Source organism: Hippichthys cyanospilos, chromosome 10, assembly GCF_059441005.1.
Source record: "Hippichthys cyanospilos isolate Australia breed blue-spotted pipefish chromosome 10, RoL_Hcya_1.0, whole genome shotgun sequence".
Lineage (NCBI taxonomy): Eukaryota > Metazoa > Chordata > Actinopteri > Syngnathiformes > Syngnathidae > Hippichthys > Hippichthys cyanospilos.
This window is the reverse complement of record NC_142378.1, coordinates 12,139,963-12,154,760: the sequence shown is the minus strand read 5'-3', so window position 1 is coordinate 12,154,760 and position 14,798 is coordinate 12,139,963. Positions and strand designations below refer to the sequence as shown.

The 14,798-nt window shown below is 38.9% G+C and overlaps 1 protein-coding gene across 1 annotated transcript in view; it reads right to left on the bottom strand.

Annotated features, from left to right (window-relative positions):
• The window catches only part of LOC148417100 (3',5'-cyclic-AMP phosphodiesterase 4C-like), a 32,767-nt gene that overhangs the window by 5,789 nt on the left and 12,180 nt on the right, over positions 1 to 14,798 (bottom strand). Inside the window, exons 4-16 of the mRNA XM_088425852.1 lie at positions 12,074 to 12,265; positions 10,762 to 10,798; positions 10,297 to 10,370; positions 10,167 to 10,216; positions 9,891 to 10,003; positions 7,491 to 7,584; positions 4,300 to 4,472; positions 4,118 to 4,216; positions 2,721 to 2,885; positions 2,537 to 2,636; positions 2,163 to 2,317; positions 1,604 to 1,726; positions 1,072 to 1,254 (exon numbers count right to left, since the gene is read on the bottom strand). Coding sequence (XP_088281978.1) covers positions 1,072 to 1,254; positions 1,604 to 1,726; positions 2,163 to 2,317; positions 2,537 to 2,636; positions 2,721 to 2,885; positions 4,118 to 4,216; positions 4,300 to 4,472; positions 7,491 to 7,584; positions 9,891 to 10,003; positions 10,167 to 10,216; positions 10,297 to 10,370; positions 10,762 to 10,798; positions 12,074 to 12,265 — 1,558 coding nt within the window. The remainder of the gene's footprint in view (positions 1 to 1,071; positions 1,255 to 1,603; positions 1,727 to 2,162; positions 2,318 to 2,536; positions 2,637 to 2,720; positions 2,886 to 4,117; positions 4,217 to 4,299; positions 4,473 to 7,490; positions 7,585 to 9,890; positions 10,004 to 10,166; positions 10,217 to 10,296; positions 10,371 to 10,761; positions 10,799 to 12,073; positions 12,266 to 14,798) is intronic.

Below are 14,798 nucleotides of genomic sequence, written 5' to 3'. Positions count from 1 at the left end.
AAGCAGCAAAAAGAGTAACTCAGACCAGCCAAGATTGACTTTTCTATGCCATGGATAGGGAAAAAGCTTGGGGAAACGAACTCGTACATTCTCCAACGCTAATTCGACTGCCCAAGCGCCCTTGCCTGGTTTTTATTAATTCAGCAAAGCATTGCACATTACAAGACATTACAAAAAGAGCCAGTCGGGCGCCACCAACAGCTGGGCCAAGGTCCCGGCTCACACTTTCTTGCGTCAACAGCTTTATCTAAGGACTGGGGCGAGATGAACTAGAACTGCACGCATGCATAGCAATGCACACTATTCTAGACAAGAAATAAGCACGTAATGATAACAACCTAAAATATGATTTCCTTCACAAAATGCAGATAGTTGAATGGAAAATTATGGAAGCATGTGAAAAGCTTCCATAATATAATTTAGAAGATTTTTAATGATATGGAATGGTTAAAAACCATATAAAACATCAGCAATATGTTGGGCTTTTTTTCTGGCACTGGTTTGGCTGTTTTGAAAGAAAAAGGTGTAATTCTCTTAGTTTTATGTTTAGTTAACAGTAAACTTCAAATGGGAGTGGCAATAAACATTTTGAATTTTCTTTTTAATCAAGTGTTCACTATTTGTCAAAAAGTACTGATTGTAAAGTGTGATTTATTGATTTCACTGCAAGCACACAGCACTCACGTCTCAAATAAAAAAAAATAAAGAAAAAGTTAAAGAAAAAACATGTCCAACATCTTGTGTTCGAGAAAAAAAAAACTTTGAACCAGGTCACTTATTTCAAGCCAACACTGTTAGAAAAATTTCACAGCAGAGGCAATGCCGTTCTAAAAAACTGCATACAACAAACACAAAATACACGTGTTACCATAATAACCTTTCTGACAGCAAAATTGTGATAAAACTCTTCAAAACTTGTATGTAAAAAAAAAAAAATCCATCTGTAGCACAAACAAACATGCATGCGGCTTTTTCCAATGGACATTTGAGAGAGAAAAAATTGTCAGTAAGCACTGAATGTTTTTATATACACATCTACATTATATACATATAAATGTCAGTGGTTGCTACCTGGCTCTTTTCAATAGAGGCGTTGTGTTTGTCACACATGGGGCTGATCTCCATGCCCTTATCGCGCTCCCTGTCCCCCTGTGTGAAGAATTCCACCATGATGCGGTCCGTCCACTGACGGTAAAGCTCGAGGGGCTTGGTCGGGTTGCTTAGATCAGCACAATGAACCATGTTCTGAAGAACCTGGCGGAGACACACATTTCAAATGTACCTATGAGGAAACAGTGTGTTTTCAATTCAAGGTATCGTTTTTCTAGCCCCACTCTTAACTGATAACATTGACAAAAATGACATAAATACGAAGAGAAGAAAATTATCTCTGTGTCAGGGTCTGAGAAATAAAAATACGTCAATTTTGTATTTGAGAGCTTTTTTCAAACTTAAAGATGTATTGGTTGTTTTACTATTACACTTAAAAACTGTACGTATTAGATATTTTGCGTGGTAAAAAAGATACTGTAATGTTACTTTCCTATTAGACTTTGTCAATCATTTGCAAACTGTGTTTTCTGTCAACAGGGGGCACTCTAACCTGGATTCTGTCTGAATAATTGTCAAGCAGCAAAACTCCCAAGCTGGTCACTTTCTTGGTCTCCACCATTGTTTTCATGTCCGCCAAGAAGTTCATATGTTTGGACATATCTGTGGCTAGCACCTAATGACAAAATCAGAGAATACAAAAGTATTCATCCCAAAAACAATAATATAGGAAAATACATTCAAATACAATTGTGACTGGGCAGGACAATGTTGGCTCACACTTAGATTTGTTTTTGTCTTTTTTTACTTATTCGTTGATAGCTCATTGTCCTTGCTGTGGACAACAGTGAATAAAGGCAAAATGTTTGTTTGCTTCCTGTGCACGTTGTGCCCTTAAGTAAGCCGAGGTATTGTTTGGTCATTGGATGTTTGTTTTAGTTTGAAAATAGAATACTCTGAAAATAGAATACTCTGTATGGATAACCTACAACAGTATTAACATGATATGAAAAACAATGTATAATGATTATGAAAAATACTCTGAACAGTTTTGGCAGGTTATTTCAGATAGTGATTGTTAAAGCAGCTAAGGCCAAAGCCCCAAGTCTCACCATGTCTATAACCATTTTGCGGAGGGAATCCCGTTGTTTCTTGCTGAGGTTCTGGAAGATGTCACAGTTGTCGCCTTGTAGCAGTTTGAAGCCCACGGCGAGGTGATGGTTCTCCAGCACTGAGGCGTCATTGTACATTAATGCTAACTCGGAACCTGTGAAGGAAAAAGTGGACTGAGAAAATCACTCAAGAAAGTTACAAACTCTAAATATGATGCATTTCAAAATAAAGGCACTGAAAGAATGCATGTAAGTGAGAGGGTTTTTTTTCCTCAATGCAAAATTGAATTGTTTCTCACATATCTTTCCAGAAGCATTAAATCATCCCATCGACCTTTGTATCTAAATATGAACAGAAAAAGCAGAAGACCTACTTGTATTTATTAGGAACTGGTTTGTAACACCCGGATGGTCAACATCGTGAATGGCGCTGGCAAACAAAACAGCCATGATCTCTAAATCTGTGAATACAGCCTGAAAAGAAATGAACAAAAACTTAGTATTTGAAAAGGCGTACATTATTAGTCCCATTTGATTCCAAATGATCGAAGAGGTCACCTCTAGAGCCGGGGTAGATAGGAGCACGTGTGTGGACTGAACAACGTCGGCCGCATGGATGTTGTTGTGATAAGCTACATCAGCACGGTAATGGTCCTCTAAGGTCATCATGAAGGTGATGAAGGTGTTAATCGGGATCCGGAACGTTTTTAGAAGATCTCGTTCCTGGCGGGAGTAAGAGAGAGATCATAATGACTAAATTGACAAGATGAAGATCTGCAATGCGCTGGGCAGTCTTGAGGTCTTTTGGATGTTGATGTAGCTTAGTTAAGAAAAGAAGGGGAAAAAATACGACTGCAAATTTTATAGCATGCTCTGTTTGTATGTGTTGGTGCTCCATGTGTGTTAAAGGAAGTAGTTTGAAGGACTGGCAAAACACAATATGATATGAGGCACATAGGTGCTGCTAGTTAATGGCTAAATTCTGGTAAATATGTAATATGGTACTGGTGTCAGGTAGAATCCTTCTATAAAACCATCAAAGTAAAGTCACATGGCTTAAGAATGGCGATCTTCCAACCTGACAGTTGTGAATTAGTTCCTCATCCCTTGAGTAACTTTTTTTTTTTTTTACTTAAAATTTATGAGTGCATAATGTTTACTAGTGTTTTTTCCAAGTAAAGTACCCCTTTTTTTAAGAGTATATGCTAATTTCCTTTAGCCTGTCAATGGTGTTTCATATAATTATGTGAGTTTAAAAATAGTGGTGAAAAACAAAATCATATGGTTTGAAAGTTTTTTGTTCCACTCGACAATGCTTAATTCTCTTCTGTGTTGGTTTCAGTTTTACAGTAAAATTCAAGTGTAATTTAAGAAGGAAACATTTTAAAGTAAGCAGGTTTCAATGCATATTTGGAGAACATTTGTTTTTCGTTTTCTTTCTTTTCAAGTAATTTGTTATTAGGTCTCCTTACAACAGATACAATATTTATGCACAGTACATTTTAGAGTATATTTTATCTCAGAGATTATATTTTGTCAGTATCTCCACTTAAAGGAAAATAAAATTAAAATAATAAAATAATACCGCCAGTGCAGTCCAAGCATCAACAAACATCTTTTCAAACTCAGCGGGAGGAAAGTGTATTGGGAGGTACAAGTTGTTGATGTGTCAGGTTGAAAAACAATTGACTTGAGAATTACAATTGAGAAACGTTTGAAATCTCTGTGACAAGTCTAAAGCCATGTATTTGAATTTAAAAGTAAACGTACATATTAGAAGAACACTTTGATCAAAAATATTTTAAAATACGGTGCCACTAAATACCAGATCTTGGCTTATTGCACGTGAGTCTGGAACAGGGGTTTATTGTAACTCTTAATTCTCTAGATTCAACAGTTTGCTCCTTGGCCCATAACTTTTGTTGTGGTATATTTGGTTAAAGAGATTTTCCTACCTGGAATATTGAGAACATGATGACCGTCAAAGGGCGGTTTCCAGAATGTTCGGCTATCTTGAATACATCCAGACCCCAACGATTAAGGTCCTCAATCTCCTGTGAAAGTGAAAACTTGACATGTTTAAGACATGTTTGTTAGTCCTCCCCCCCTGTGTGTGTGTAAGTGTTTGTCGACGCACGCTGGCCAGCAGGTTCTCCTGTGGGGTGTTGACTCCAAAACGTGGAATGCAGGTATTTGCAAGGCTGGGGCTCTGTGTGACTTTTTTCACACCGCTGATCTGTGACATTGGCCTCTTCTTCTTCTCCTTCTCTTTAGGCGGCGGGGACAGAATCTCCACATCATGTTGCTTTTCTGCAATAAGAACGGGATCGATTTTAGAACTGTAACCATAAAATACTGCATTCCAATACACAGTGTAAGCATAACACTGAGCATTTGGTGCTGCTTTTCAAAGCTTTTGTGCTGTTTTACTGAGTGTTCTTAGGTGGTCATACAAATGCTATTTATGTACACGAGCCATATAGGACACAAAAAACAGATGTGTGTGCGTGTGTTTGTGCACGTGTGTTTATTTTTGTTGTATGGCCGGGCTCATATTACAGGTTTTTCCTTCTTTGAGTGGAACTCTTGACATCGTAGGGGGGCTTCTTTTGGTGAGTATCACAAGTCCAGACCTTGCTTTGAGGGTCGGAGACTTGGTTTTACGGTTTAGGTTTGAATTAGATTTTGGTTGGGTTACGAGGTAGGCAATCATTTGTGATGGTTAGGGTTTGAGGCTAAGAAATGCATAATGTCAAAGGGATGGCCCCACTAAGCTATTAAGACACATCTACTGTATGTCTACTTTGTGCACGTGTATACATGCAACCCCTTGGCCTATATATTGCTTCACTTTTATATCCCATTGTGGGAAAAAAAATGTCATTGCCACTTGTAAGTTAGCACTACAAGACACAGTTTAGTGAGAATTTAAAAATAAGGCATGAGAAGCAATGAATATCTCTCCTTGATCCATTCCATAAAAATAGGTCACATATTTAGTCAACCTATTAGCAACTGGAAAAAGAAGTAAAAATACATTTAAACTTGTGAACCAAATGTTGTTTTTTTATACAAAAGAAAAAAATGTAACACCAGGATAAATCTATTGAATGATTGGTGGTCAGCATTGATTTGATATTCATGTCCGATTGAGGGCGCACATGATATACATTTTCAATTGAATATGTCTTACTTGGTCACCTCTCGCTGTGACGTTTGCTTTATTCATCTATGAAGTGAATTGTTGAATTTTTGTTAGTATTAAAGAAATAAACATTGATTTACACTTCTTCCCCACGCGGCATGACAGATACAGTCACTCCAAATACGTTTTCTGACACCACATCTCAAATGTGGGTCACGCAGTATTTTGATCTACCAATGTTTTTTCTCCAATGGGATTTGATCAAGACCAAACCCTCACCACTCTTAACCTCAACAACAACAACAAAACTGCATTCAACAAGCAAACATGTCATACAGATAGATACTGTAAGCATAAGTATGCAGTATACAGCATATTTTATAAATCAAAACCAAATGAGTAAATGAGGTCTATTATCTAATTCACAGTATTTTTAGTTCCAATATGAACATTTTGTATTGTTTAAACAGCAGCAGTTGGCTGAACTGGGCAATAATTTAGCATGTGCCTTTGAACTTGGGATTTTATAAACAGTTGGTCAGTTTTTCTGTCCCCAGTGATTAGAACTTGTCATTACTTTATGCAAGAACATACTAATAAGGAGAAAGAACCCATCAATATGACCACCACATCATGACACAAAGATGCTGTCCCAGTGGGCACATGCTTGTTCAGTGACTCATCAGGTTTTCTTTCACATCCAGCAAAATATTCCATGTACCAAATTAGAGAGGTACGATAAACCAGCAAGATTTCAATTACATCCACATAAGCTCTGCAGTATTTATAAATGACGGCTTTTACTTGTTTGTACAGGAAGAAATAATCACATCCAAATCTGAGCCCCAAAACAGACACGTCACTCTCAGGATGCACATCAAGCAGAGTGCTGGCATCACACAAGGAGCTGCGTGGCCCCGCTCACCTCCCTCATAGTGCCTTCTTTTCCTCACACCAGAAACCATGGTGGTCATCTCCGAGCACAGCCAGGCTGGACGTCGAGGTACCCATATCAAAACACTGGCCGAAGGACAGCTACCTCCTTATTCGGCTCCGCAGCCATCCCCCCGGCACGGCTGATGCGGACTGATTCTTCTATTGATGCAACATGCCCTCTAATAATATTGCACCCTGTTGCTACGACAACGCCACACAATGTGTCCGGGAATGCTGTCTGTCACCGCACCGCCTTCTTTTTTAGGGGAGCAAAATTCCTCGTATACGCTATCTGCATAAGAAGCAATACTCACCCCCCGGCTCTCATCTACAAAAAAAAAAAAAAAATGTATTCCACTCCAGATCTGTTCTGATATTTGCAAATCTTCTCATAACCCTGCATTTATAATGCTAAAATTCTCCTATGATGAAGACAATTTAATAGTGATTCGTTTTCTCCCTCATGACAAAATGCCTGGACAAAGACGAAGAGTAATCTTAATGCCCTCATTCAATAACATTTGAGGCACTATTTAAAAAAAAAAAAAAAAATAAATCTTAGATTTGTTCCTTAGGAGAATAACCAAGTATAGTAACATCAAAAAAAGCAATATTGCACATTACTGTATTGTGCACATTACTGTATTGTGCAAAGGTCATCATCCCCCCACCCTCCCAAATCCATCCATCCATCCATCCATCCATCCATCCATCCATCCATCCATCCATCACAATAATTTGCCAATATGGAGTAGATCTTGACACCAAAGGTAAACTGTATAACACAGTGCAGGAAGTAAAGTTTGTCTTCTCTGCATAGCAGTTGTAGTGAAAGTTTATACCTTCATTGTTTTCTTGACCTAATTAGTCAACCAAAATGAGTCAGCGGCCACCAGTTGCCCGTCCCTAATCTAGCTGATCACCAATTTAGCGTTTTCCCTCGCTCCACACGCCTACGCTCTAAGATGAAGTGTGGAAATTTGTTTTGTCGTATTTGTGTAATCATGCCGAAAATATGTGTGCTAGTCGTTCCCTAGAGCCTGACTAATATGATTTTTTTGAGGACCCATTGCCTATTAAATTTAGCAAAATAAAATTCTGAGAATCGATTAATATGAAAAAAATAGCTTTTTCTCTGTGTCCGTTAACACGACAACAAAAATGGTGTCTGAATTACATGCAGAACATTTGACTGCTTTACAATACCTTGTATCTTTTTTTAGTTTGTGCTTTGTGTGAAAACTCACCGAGGAAGGTATTGGCGATGAACTCTGACACCTGATTCCCTGAGCGACTGGTCTCTGACAGTTGTGTCAGCTCTCGGTTTAGCATCCTCTTGAACTGTGTGAACACAAAAAAGAGAAAACGAAAATGTGGTTAGTGAAATAATGGTTTCAATATTTACATGTGTAATAAATAGTAGTAGAGCAGTATTTGGCTTCTGCTACCTAAAATGGTTTCTTAGTGTCATGCAGTAAGGGATTTAGCCAACTTTTAATAACTGCAGTGCATTAAGTGACATTGATTATACTCACCAGAGCAATAATGATGCATATTATGTGGATATTAAAAAAAAAAAATGTAAAAGGTTTGTATGCAATAAACATTGTGCAATGCATGCTGTATCCATCTCAAGTAAGTAAAAATTGCGATCCCAGTCATTCATTTACAGATGTTCTTTTCAGGACTGGCATATCGTTGTGAAATACCATTTGGAATCAATTAACAAGACACTCAGCTATGCTGCATGTTCATTCTCAAAAGTGAGCATGTTGCACAAACTTAAAAACCTCCTAAATTCCCACCTGCGTATTTTCCCCAAAAGCCTTCAGCATTTATGTTGTAACGGCACAAGTGATTATGTAACATCGCTAGCAAATCTAAGTGTGACAGAAGAGAGAATATTAGGGTGAGAATACTGTAATGGTGCAGCCGGTAACACACATGCTGCGTGCAACAGTCTCACACACATCTGCATAATGATACAGTAGATGATAATCTCGCAGCATTAATGTTTTGTGTTCATTTGTAGCTCAATAATAAAAGCACTCCCTCTGCCTTGTCATTCCTATGCTCCCTTTTGTTTATTCACACATACGATATATTATAAAAATGTGATATGAATGATCATAAAAATGCAACATGGGGCTGCTTGCTCGATCCATGCGTGTTGTGCTCATCTGAATGTGCCTCCCTTGTGACACAGCCTGCACTAGCGACCAATACAAAGCACAAACCTGATGTAAACAAGGCTTGCTCACCTGTCTGAGTCTTCGGCACAGACAACCCCAGAGAACCACCACAGGCATGCCAATCCATGCATGTTGACCTTTTTCTGCTTAAAATCCAACCCAGTGGGCAAACAAATTATTGTTTGCTCGTTACAGGCTATAACCGCTCACTGTGCTGTTTTACGCTCAGCAGGGGTGATAAAAAAAAAAAAAAAAGGAAAATAAAAGTTCCTGCAATCCTGAATCCTGAATGAGAGCTTGGGTGGGTTGGGAGGGAGAGAGTGGGATGGGGGTACATAGGCGATAACAGGAAATGTGATGTGATAAAAGGGGGTGAGCGACTGATGTCGTCCATTGAAGTACTTTCACACACTGTCAGTGTGAAATATAAAAAGCAGAGACCAGTCTGTGAGAATGCTTTGTCCCTCCCCCGACCTACACGGAGTTGGCTCTCTTCTGCCCAATCAGATTGGCCTCTTTGAGAGGATGGGCAGAAGAGAGGGAGCTAACTCGCTAACTCTGAAAAGGAGGAGGAAAAAAGCAACCAGGCATGGACAGGGGTTAACTCTTTCAGTGAAATTCAGTGGTAGATGAAGCACATATTATTCTTACTATTGTTTTTACTGTCTGAGTAAATATCAGTTGAAAATGTTTAAATGATTTTGCATAAATTGCTACTGTCCAGAATTTGCTTTGAGAAAAAAAAGTAGCCATTTTTATTTCTACTTTTTTCAGGCAAATACTAGTATGAGTATTTACTCAGGGTATTTACCAATGCTGGGAATAAATATATTTAGTGCTGTAGATACATCAAATTTCATTTAACACATTGAATAAAGCTTGTGACCAAAACTACGGACGTCCAGAATTTTGGTTTCTTTTTTAAAGAAAAGTCCAGAGATATTGCCAAAAGAAAAAAACATGTTTATGTGTACGAAACTTAACATGGCAACCTAGCTGGAAAAAGTGTGGAAGTAAACGCAAGCAGTGGGGAAACGTTTAAATGTTGTGGCTACTTGGTTTGTACTGCTACTTCACTAGCCACATAAAAAGTGTTATACATTTAAGCAGGTATGTGGTGCGGAAAATCTGGCCTGTGCGGACACCACATGGAGGGGCGTGGTTGCTTTAATGACATAATTTCGCTGTATGGAGCAATGTGGACCTCGCAGTCGCATCCAGAGTATACCAAGCTTTACCCAAATTTTTGCCGTAAGTACCAGTGGCTGGTAACAGCAGCCACCACTAAAACACAATATGTAAAAATATATCATAATAAATAACATAAGATTGGTTCTCCCCCATCCCTAGTAAATAGTTATGATGTTTACAAATGTCTGTGCTTTATTGGGTACCTTTCTATTACAGCTGGCCAGACGTAATGAGTAGACGCAGCGTCATGGTCCATGTTCTCACCTTGTTAGATGCCATCTCGCTGACCGAATGTCTCGTCTGAAGTGTCTCTAGCTGGTCGAGACACCAGTCCAGCTCCTCCAGAGTCTCCACTGCCAGTTTCTGATAAGGCTCCTCTGAAAGAACAAATACAGGTCCCAGATCAGTTATTAAAATGCCCATGTCAATGCTTCATCATCGCCATCACTGTTAGAAAAATACAAGTGAGTTAGAATTTTACAACTTTTTTTTACAATAAAAAGCCATACGGAATCGTTTGAAGCTGTGGCTACCACTAACCTGTATGACATGGCTTGCACAGGGGTGGTTGGTTGCTGCTTGGTGGCCACCTGCAAAAAGAGTCAGTTGGGAAGATACGGTAGGAAAAAAAAATAGATGACATTTATTCAGTCAATTTGGTTGGTCTTACTTGTTTCCCACACGATCTTGTAAATGTGTGAGAACGGCAAAATTACTTCTCACTGTTCGTAGACTGGCAAGAATCTGAGAAGACAAAAAAAAAAAACATGGAGTGAGGACACATGTTTGGGTCACTATGATTTAGATCATGCTGTAATATTCTTTAGGCTTTAGAGGCTAAAGCGGATATGACCTTTTGGATTTTATCAGCATCACCTTTCCTTTATTTTGCAACATCTTAAAACTATCTTTCATTTGTTTCTGAAAGCAGTACAATATGACATTGTGAGAAGGCAATATATGTTTGTTTAACTTTATAATATCCCCATGTAATAGTACTTTGGTGACATTTTTAAATAGTTGACACGTGGATTTGGGGGATAAGTGACAGAGCATCTAATTATTAGCATAGATCAGGTCAGCCATAAAAATGACAGTATGGGTGTTTGTGTCGTGTACTGTGAATGTTACCAACCTGTGCAAATGGGGTAACGATCATGTCTTCTCCATGCCTGAAAATACACGCAAACATGCACGTTAGCTAAAACTTTTATCCAACGTTCCGACATTGTCTGTGGATGACGAAGTGTCTCTTATCAGTCTGCATCATGCGACTTATTTTCGTCCTCATCTGCAGCATTTTAAATCCGTAATGATGTCCGTGTGTGTCTGCGTGTGTATATGAGTGTGAAAGGAATTTGAAACACTTCCATTTGTTGCTAACATATCTCTTCTCACTTTGAAAAGCAAGCCTATTACATTAAAACTTTGTTTTTTGAAGTATTTGTCAATTACTGTACAGTATATTCATAAATTTCAAATACTATACAGCTACAAGGGCCGACATTAAGCCTATTTGGGTGATGGCCAAATCACAACTGGTCCTAGATTTAACAATACTGAATGAAATTCATAATTATATATATGAATAGCAAAACGTGTATTGTATTATGCATTTATGAAGACCCTTTCACCATTATGGTATAAAGCGCATAGAGAATCAATTCATGTGGCTAAAATTAAAATTATTGTGTATTAGCTATTCAAAAAAAAAAGAGTGCTCTTTTTAAGTACATTTACTCATTAAATCTGTACTGGTTGCCCAGTTGGGCCAGCATCAGTGAACTTTTGGCGGCCCAACAGTCACGTGGTTACCCGGGGACATTGGGCCATTGATAATGTCAGCCCGTAAGTTATTTTTATTATATACTGTAGTTATGGGAGTTGTTTTCGTCATGTGCAGGATATAGAGGAACTATTCACACATTGGCTACTTGCTAACGTCAAAGTTTCAAAACGTTGGGGTCACAACATGCAAGTACATTCCACCGAGAGCGTGAAACATGAAGTCAAATCAGTTCACATGTAACCTCAAGTTGAACTTGTTAGCCTTACTACACACCCACAGAAACAGTGATACACCATAAGACAAATGCATGCTGGGACTGTTGAGGCTGTCTTGCAGCAGTGATGCATTTAGTTGGGAGCATCCAAGACAGCACTCAAGGGGAGAGCGAGGTGACATAGTGGTTTTAATCGTGGGAATTAGATCACATCAATCTTGACACTTTATCTCACCGAGGAAGCCAACTGACTTCCCATGACTTCAATCCTTCCTCCCTTCAAAACAAAGGAGCAACATATATTGGTGGACGAGGTGCCACGCGTGTCAAATACGAAACCGCAGATGGATGTGACGCTTACAAAAAAAGTCAATATAGAATATTGATTATAGTAATTTCCTGCAAAAAAGTAAGAAAGTGCATTTTACATCATAAAGTACTCACAAGTCGCTGGCCGTGGATGAGTTGCGCGACATAGTTTTGGGAGAAAGGTCAAAATCTGAGTCAGACCGGTAGAGGAAGGATTCACGGCGCTGACTGTGGGGGACATTGGATTGGAGGACCAGACCAGAGCCCGGGCTGGTCTGGGTGTCCAGAGGACTGCGACCCACTGATAGGCCATTCTCCACATCAAAACTAGACAAAAAAGGACAAAGGCAAAGAAAATAGAAAAATCAGTGCACTGTTTGTGTGACAACAGGCATACAATTAACCACTGTGCAAATAAAGAACAAGATTGTACCGGGTTTTTTCACATCCAAATGTTCAAAATATTACATTAAAAAATATACTATTTGCACAAGGAATGGCTCAGTATGAAAATACTGACGTTAAAAGCAGAAAACATTCTTGATCAAGCAAAATTTGCAAGAATCGCTTCAACCTTCAGACAATTTGCTTTTCAGAGACCCATCACACACACACCACCTCCTTGCGAGCTCATTACATCAACATGACATCAACGTTGACGTGTAACATGTTACATCAGTCGCGCTCCTCATTCATATAACCTCTCCACACCCTTTATTACCTCGTCACTACATCTAAAAACTCTGTGTGCTTTCTGTAACACTCACGATACTTTATAATATTATTAACATGTGTTCAGGTTATTCATTTTGAAGACGCTGGAACGTAACAGCAGTAGGATTGGGAATAGCCTTGATGCAAGGTAATGTGACTGGGTGAAAAACCGTGCTGAGTACTTTGGATATTTTTCCTCACCTATCAATAATAGGCCGCCGCACCCCACGCCGCCGCTCTCGCCCAGTGGTAACAATAGAAAGTAGTGCATTCAAAGAGCAATTGAAGGTTGGCTGGAGTCTATTTTTAGCGCAACCTGTCCCAGCACGCTACTTATAGAAAGGACTTATAAATGGAAAATAGCGGTTATGTAACTGATGATGAATGAACTAGCACGAATCACAGAGAGAATGGAAGCGGACGGGGGGATTGGGGAAGGCTGCATCCAGCACAGTGATGCAGAGCCCCATCTTGCACATGATTGGTGTGACACAGAAAAAAATGGGTGGGGCTACCGCAGCCCTCACCTCAATGATGATACCCTCTACCTAACCCAGGCTGATTTCCCTCCCGCCCGTGCCAGCTCAGTGAAACTGGCCGTGACGAGGCTCCATCAGAGGAGGCCAGTGACGTCAGAAGCTATAAATAGATTTGCCTGGGGAACTGAGGGAGCTGTGAGGGAACTTGCGTACGCCGCTCCCCCAAATACACTTCACCAATTCATTTAGAGGAATACTTGCAGTACATTTCAGCAGAGGATGATTGAAAAGTACAGTTGTGATGGGACACCAAGATTTGTAATGCTTTCCATTAGAGGTGCAATTTGCATTGGAGGTGCAGTTGATCAATCAATTAAAGTCACAATCACTGACTTCAAATATTTATATTATTGACATCTAATAGAATATCAAATTAATCAACGATAGTCATTATTAATAAAACAGTCAATACCTTTTCATTTAAAACCAAAATTTTAGCTCGCCCACCATGAAAGCAGACTGATTATTATATTTGTGTTGAATCAAAATAATGATGAAACGATTGCTTTTACTTAGCCAAAAACATTCATCATTACGTTCCATTGTTCCTACATGTTACAGACCAAACCAGAAAAGGAATCATGTTTGAGCATTTTCTGCACTATTTGAAATAATGTCCTGTTTAAAAAGGGATGGAAATTAAAACGCGCTTTCAATCACATTCATTGATTGATCTCGAAAATAAGTGACAGATTAATCATTTATCACAATATTCTTCCGTTGCAGTACTACTTTGCATGTGAACTCATTTTGCAGAAAGTATAAGTTAAGGTTCATTCTAGCCTGCCGACGTGTTCAAATTCAATGAATACTGTAATGGAACGGTAGCGCCCACTATTGATGAAAATGACATACTACAACCCCATTGATAAAAAAAACAGGATACTGCAACTCCTTCATTTTCAGCGAAAACAACCTCTACAGACAGCATTGTGTTGAAAATAAAAGCAAACATGAAAATCCAACCCCCCAATCGAGTGGAAAGATGCTTCCAGTAAATGAAGAACTTAATATAATCAGTATGTACACTATTGTAAGCACATACGATTACGTTTAGATGATTGTTTACATTATTGCAAAATATCACAAGCTGTTCTTGATTGTGACTTTGAAAAGTAGTATTTCTCATTATCGCCCAAAGAAAGAGAAAGAAAAGGAGACAGGCATCTTGTTCATTCAGTTCCAATGTATTCATAACAAGATGACCTTGGTGGGCTTCTACCTTCAGCATTGTTCTCCAGTTCTGTGACGCAAATGAAAGCCCCCCTTTGCGCTCTGTCACTCAGTTCTACTCAACTTTTCTCACACGCCCACATCCTAAACTCAAGTTTTATTCCCAGGATGTGAAGTTTGCATTTAGTGCCAGGTCTTCCCTCAGTTTACTGGAAAGCAAACGAGGCTGGTGAGTTGTGCAACGTAGGTGTAAGGGATATTTCAATTCTCTTTTTCATTCTTAAACCCTTCAAAAATATTATGAAAATAAAAATAATAATATAAAAATCTTTTGACAAGTGCATGCGTGCTACAAAAAAGCACACAAACATAAAAACAAAACATCAGACAAATAAAAGCAACAAAAGAAAAAGAAAAGTATGCCCAATCATTGG